The sequence below is a fragment of the Berghia stephanieae genome, chromosome 2, assembly GCF_034508935.2.
Source record: "Berghia stephanieae isolate SIO BIC M18660-M18661 chromosome 2, UCSD_Bste_1.3, whole genome shotgun sequence".
Lineage (NCBI taxonomy): Eukaryota > Metazoa > Mollusca > Gastropoda > Nudibranchia > Aeolidiidae > Berghia > Berghia stephanieae.
In genome coordinates, this window is record NC_088361.1 from 25,593,734 (window position 1) to 25,600,029 (window position 6,296).

The following is a 6,296-nucleotide window of genomic DNA, read 5'->3' on the forward strand; positions in this document are numbered from 1 at the left end:
CTTGTCGTTAAAAAAACATATATACCCCATCAAATCAATCTGGTGTTTTGTGGAATGAGCATATGATGAGAATTTAATTTAAAGGAGCAGTGTTCAGAATAACGAAAGCAAGTTGTTGTACTTTTCTCTCTTTTTTTTCGAATCCCCTGTTTCAAATTTAAGATGGTGTGTTTACTATCTCCCATGAAACTATTTTATTTGATTAAAATTATACAATTTATATATTAAATTCAACTTGCAGCATCAAATTTACGCTGAAAAATGACCAGCTTGGGAGAGGTGGTCACATAAGGCATTCAAAAACAGGCTAAAAACATTTTACTTTAGAAAATATTTCTTGGCTTGGTATTTTTTACGTATATTTATATAACTTGCAGGCGTAGTTATGTTGATATCGTTTTAAACATTGTACTAATATAAATCTAATAGCTATGGTAATTGTTTAATGATATCTTATTGTAAAGCGCATAGAGCCCATGCTGTTTGAGATGTTTGCGCTATATAAATGTACACTATTATTATAAACAGTATTATGGTTTGGGTATTTCTTTGATGTGTAGTTTTTGGGGGTTTAATGATATGACACTCAGCATGTGACCTGTAAGTTGAAGACTTGGAAGACATTGAACTTTAAAGTAACATTTTATCACCATACCTAGATATACAGCAATTACCTGAAAGTAAACCGTGCTATCTGTATATAAAAAAGGAAATTATAGCAGTGCCTAGCAGGCTGCGTGTCTCATTCTCCATGTTTCATTTACTTATCGACTTATGACCCACAGTATAGAGCGTTGAGCTCATTAGGTCGATATTGCTTTTTTTTTAAAGCTCATTGTCTTTTTGTTTGTTTGATTTGTTGTTTTTTTTGTCTCGCTGTTACTGTTTTTGGTTTTGTTTTCTTTGTGTTATATTTTGGATGTTTCTCTTCAGTTTCTTTGGAACACAATATTGGATTTTTAAATTTTTTTCTCATTTCAAATGTAGCAAAGACATGGAAGAGCAGATTATTATGATTAATTTAAAAATGAGGCGCTGATATTAATATGGACAGAAATTGTAAAGTATTTCTCGGAACTAAAATGGAAGTGACCCCAAACAGTAAAATTATTACTATTATTTGTGCAGTCAATTACAAGTAATATTATAGTTGTCTTAACATACAGAAAATGTATTATACTCACCCTATTCTGACAGACATCTCCAGAGCAATCCTTACAAGATCCGTCATACAGTATACGTTCAATTTTGTTGCTTTCCAGAGATCCGTCGTTGCTGACGCTCACTTCAACAGTTTCAGTCACAGTGACATTACAAGCAACCTTGGATTTACTCAAGAAAATGGCATTGTGCTTTGTAGTGGTACCCTGTAGTGAAATAGAAGTAACATAACGTGACCAAGTTTGTAAATATCACTGCCCATTTAATCAATGATTTTACCTTACGTGCTTTGATCTTAATTTTGCTAATTATTTGCGACTACAAAAGAATATTGCCAAAAGGAAACCATTACTTAGTGCTAACGTTTTGGTTTCGAGCCATTGAAAAGTAAAAAGAATCTCTCTCTCTCTCACTCTCTCTCTCTCTCTCTCTCTCTCTCTATATATATATATATATATATATATATATATATATATATATATATATATATACATCCATATATATACATTTGTCTACCTATCTATCTATCTATATCTCCCTTTCTCTCCCTATCTACCTATCTATTTGTCTTTTTTTCTCTCTCTATTTCTTTATATATATATATATATATATATATATATATATATATATATATATATATATATATATATATATATATATATATATATATAGAGAGAGAGAGAGAGAGAGAGAGTTTATCTGCCTATTTACCCATCTATCTATCTGTCTCTCAAAGTATCATTCTTTCATATTCGTTGTTCTCTCTTTCTCGTAACCTGACATTCTGAAATATATTTTCTCACTTCACAGACATCAATTACACATGTAAATGGTAATACGTAGGCACAACTTACATTTTGTGTGACGTGACATGTGAGGTCAGTTGAATGGACGAAATCAGAACCCTTGAGTACCAATCTACTACAGTCGACTCCAGACTCCAGATCACATGCTTTGCGACCCACAATACCCTTTAGTGTGGGAGGCTTTGTCAAATCCACAGAGCAGTCAGCTGAACCGGTGTTACCACTACACGTGCATTGCCCTTGAAGAGATTAAAATCGGGAAGCATTAATTTCATTAAAATTATTATTAAACAGAATAACAACGAGGTTCATAGTATATCTTTCAAAATATATAATATTTTACCAGCCCAAGCTCCAATCGTGTATTTCTTGGCATCTTGGCAACAAAAGTTTACCCAAATTGACTTTTCAAGAAGCTCAAACGTCTACAATTAGCTATATATCAGGTTGACCTCACTTAAGGATCAGGAAATAGGTTTTAAAATACCATGATATTATTAACAGACTGCAATATTTTATATGATTTCAAAACACACAAATGATTCAGAGAGTTCCAAGCCTTAAGGTGTGAAATAAATGAAAGACATATTTTGTTTCACAATGCATTTCTATTGTTTAGATTTCCTCTTTTTATGCAAAGTATTTAATTGTCAATTATTTTGTTTAACCCGTAAGATTATTTTGTGATGTTGTTCTTACTTACTGTGCCATAACAATTATTTACCTTTATTTTTATAAATATCTATTTCAGTAATACAAATATAAGAAAGGAGTTTATCTCCACTCCATTGTATATTTCTGTAGGCTTAGAAAAACTTTACTATCTAATATTAGATCATCGATCTTTTAATGGCCGCCTCTTTGAATTCGTTTCACATCAGTGAATACTTTTCTTTCAACCGTCATGTAGCCACTGAGTATATAAGCTGATTAATTTAATTTTCATTACTGGCTTCTCTCACAAACGTCCGCCTTGCCAGCCAGAATATAAAACTCCTTCACATTATTTGTATTTTGAAATTTGTATCTTACTCTCGGGACTATATGGATCACTTCATTTTATCAATTTCCACAATCAAGACGTTGCAGCCTCCATTGTTAACAAACTGCCCTTTAATGACGTCAGCTAACCAGTGAAAAACATCGTCAATAAGTTATTAGAGCCTGGAATGTCGGGAGGGCAACGCAACTACTCTCAGCTTGAACTCCACAAATCAGAACGCAACATAAAAACCCTGATGCTATTTGAAAGACTATAATCAGCTCATCATGATCACATACGTTACACAAAATCATTATGCACTCATTTGTAACTGTGATTATCATCCAGTAATAAAAAATTCATCTTTCTATCCACATCTTAAACAACTCGTCATTTGCCTTTTTAAAGTAACTATAGTCAGATTTTTTTTATTTATGGCGTTTTTCTGGTTCTTCTCAGTTGTCCCTCTATCAAAAGTTGTAAAAATTTGTGTCAACCTCTGAATCAATTTGTCCTAAATGAATATAGATTTTGGACCGTATTGATGCCATCTCAAAAAAGTTTTCTTCTTTAAGACCTATAAAAACTACGTTAAAACCGTTAATGTTAAATATCGTTTTTCCAAAAAGAATCTCGTGATGAGACAGTAGTTCCAGTTAGTGAGTATGAGTTCACGTCATATTTGTTTCCGAATATCCGACAATTCGCTTTAACTGTTTTAAACTTACCACTTTTGTAGTTTTGCATTAAATTTTGAATTTATTAATTATAGCCTATTATCTACATCATATCGCAATCACCAAAGACTTATATGAAATCTCTTGCTTTAAATCATTTGAAATAGTGATTGTATACTCAAAATAGTCAAGTTAACAATCAATGCTGTTTATATAACATTGAAAAAAATTGTCTATGCATGAACGTTTCACCGAGCCTTTAAAGGTTTTTAAAACATATTTGGCTGTTAAACAATACGATACGTACCATACAATACAAAATCTCTATCGCTTCCATTCACGTAAAACTGCGAAAAGAAGTCTTCTTGTATATATCGATAAGGCATTGAAGAGGATGGCTATGGAATTGGAATTTCACAATACAACAGAAAGATCACCAGTATGGAACGATGTGGTAGGAAAAGGATCCCAGACAACTTTGAAATGGATATCATCCAATGATGTATGGAGCTGGGTGAGCGTAAACATACATCCGACAAAATATTAGACGTCTGATAATTCGGGGACAGAGGATCATTGTTATTCTTGCAGGTGGTGAAGATAATGGATATTTAAAAGGATGCCATGGCATTTTATTTCTTCTCTGCATCATCTGGAAGGTAGAGAATATCATTCTGGGGTCAATGCAAAGGTGTTTGAAGACTGGCTAAATACCGTTTGCTGTCTTCCCTCGAAGCACCCAGCTGTATTGTATTGGACACCTCTACCATTTGGTGGCCCATGATCACTTAAGGCTCCAATTTTGGCAAATGTAAAAGCTGACACGATTTCTTGGTTTAAATCAGGCAGCACTACATATTCTGACCATCTATCAAAGGCCTAACTATACTCCTTAGTAAAAAGAAATGAACCAGAAACAGTTTTCAAAGCCGACTCTGTAATCGGGAAGTTTTTACACGAGGTTACGATACTTCCCCCCTACCACTGTGAGCGCAATCCAGTCGAGGTCATTGGGCCTAAGTAGAGGGAAAGATTAAGAGGAGGAACACTAAATTTACTCTGACTGACGAGGCAATAAATGATTAACATGGGAAGACTGGGAAAGGGCATGCTCCAACCTTCGCAAACTGGAGGAAAATTACATTTCATTGGATAGAGTGATGCTCGGAATCTATTTCGGTAGTTGTTCCATTTCTCCTTTTCATCATCCTCGTCATTAAAATGTGATGATTGATGTGTCTAGTATTTTTGGTTGTTGTTGTTGAACACATGTAAATATTTGTGGAAACATTGAATCATAAATTGATGAATTTCTACTTTTGACTAGTCTACATCAAATTTATGTAATTCTCTTTGGCATAAACACAAGCCATTTCTCAAAATTTTGCAATGAAAATAATGTTGGAAACGCCTAATGTTCACTTTCGTTTGTATTCATCAGTAATGTGTATTACTAGTTATAAAATGTAGATGTCTGAGAGTTAAAAATTGCCATTCTTGTTTCATATTCAAATAATGTATGTATATTGTTTAAGTTTCAAGTAACCGAAAATTCGATTTCAACTAATTCCATCTAAATGGATAAACGGAAAATTCATAATTTTGATAATGTAAATATTCTTTTAGTTTTGATCCTTACCTGTTATCTATTTTTATATAGCTCCAATAAGCGAAATCCTTTCCTGTCATTTTAAAATTCATGAAAACATTCTTCTTAATTAAGACAAATTGATTCAGAAGTTCGTACATTTTTTTTTTACAGCTGTGCATTTAGGGATAGCTGAGAAAAAAGAAGAAAAACACGCGCCACATATTAAAAATCTGACTTAGGATATTCTAAGGGGCCTTGTATATCATAATATATGTTATTTTATAAATGTAGTCGAGTTAGATCTCAGGCGCTCATCAGACCATGACACTTACCATCTTGGCAGGTGCTGCTTTGTGAGCAATTTCCAAAACAGAAGCCAACGTCCTTTGCAGAGAGAGAGTTGTTCATCTCTTGCCAGTAGCTGACATTTGTTTGGCTCAGGTGGATACACATGTGCTTCAATATAGACAAAAATATGCGGGCCCTTCCGTCATCTCCTGAGATCTATGTATGTACCAAAACAAAAGGACGCATTATAGTGATAACATATTCAAATGAGACAAATCTCATGAGAAGAAGGGGGTGAAAGAGACGTTTAAGAGAAGACAAAGTGAATGGATGGAAGGAGGAGGAGAGGAAGAGGAGGAGGAGGTGGTGGAGGAGGAGAAGGAGGAGGAGGTGGTGGAGGAGGAGGAGGAAGTGTCATGTCTAAAAATTACCTCATACAAGGACAACACCCGGCTAGTTAAGACACTTGGGCGATCATTATTATCACAATACACTTTGGTAATAAATATATTCAGGAAAACTAGTGGCGAACTGAATCATTCCTTTCAATCAAAATCTTAAATGGCGTCAGTCAAATAGATATCCATCTTGTCTATGGTTCTTTCAGCCGTCATATATACGCCAGGGGTCCCTAAAATAACTACATGATGATCAGATCAAAAGAAAGACTATTTAATGTGTGAGATATAAAGGAGTCACAAATAAGTACAGATATGCGCTTGTCATGTTTTTGATACCACATTGCTCTTTCTCCTCACAAAAACAAGGCCAATATTAAATGTCTCCTCATT

At 33.9% G+C, this 6,296-nt stretch overlaps 1 protein-coding gene across 4 annotated transcripts in view; it reads right to left on the bottom strand.

Annotated features, from left to right (window-relative positions):
* Positions 1–6,296, bottom strand: part of LOC144964570 (uncharacterized) — a 247,857-nt gene that overhangs the window by 98,889 nt on the left and 142,672 nt on the right. For all 4 annotated transcript variants that reach the window (XM_078898999.1, XM_078898998.1, XM_078899001.1 and 1 more), the window contains exons 100-102: positions 5,550–5,721; positions 2,016–2,206; positions 1,185–1,367 (exon numbers count right to left, since the gene is read on the bottom strand). In XM_078898999.1, coding sequence (XP_078755125.1) covers positions 1,185–1,367; positions 2,016–2,206; positions 5,550–5,721 — 546 coding nt within the window. The remainder of the gene's footprint in view (positions 1–1,184; positions 1,368–2,015; positions 2,207–5,549; positions 5,722–6,296) is intronic.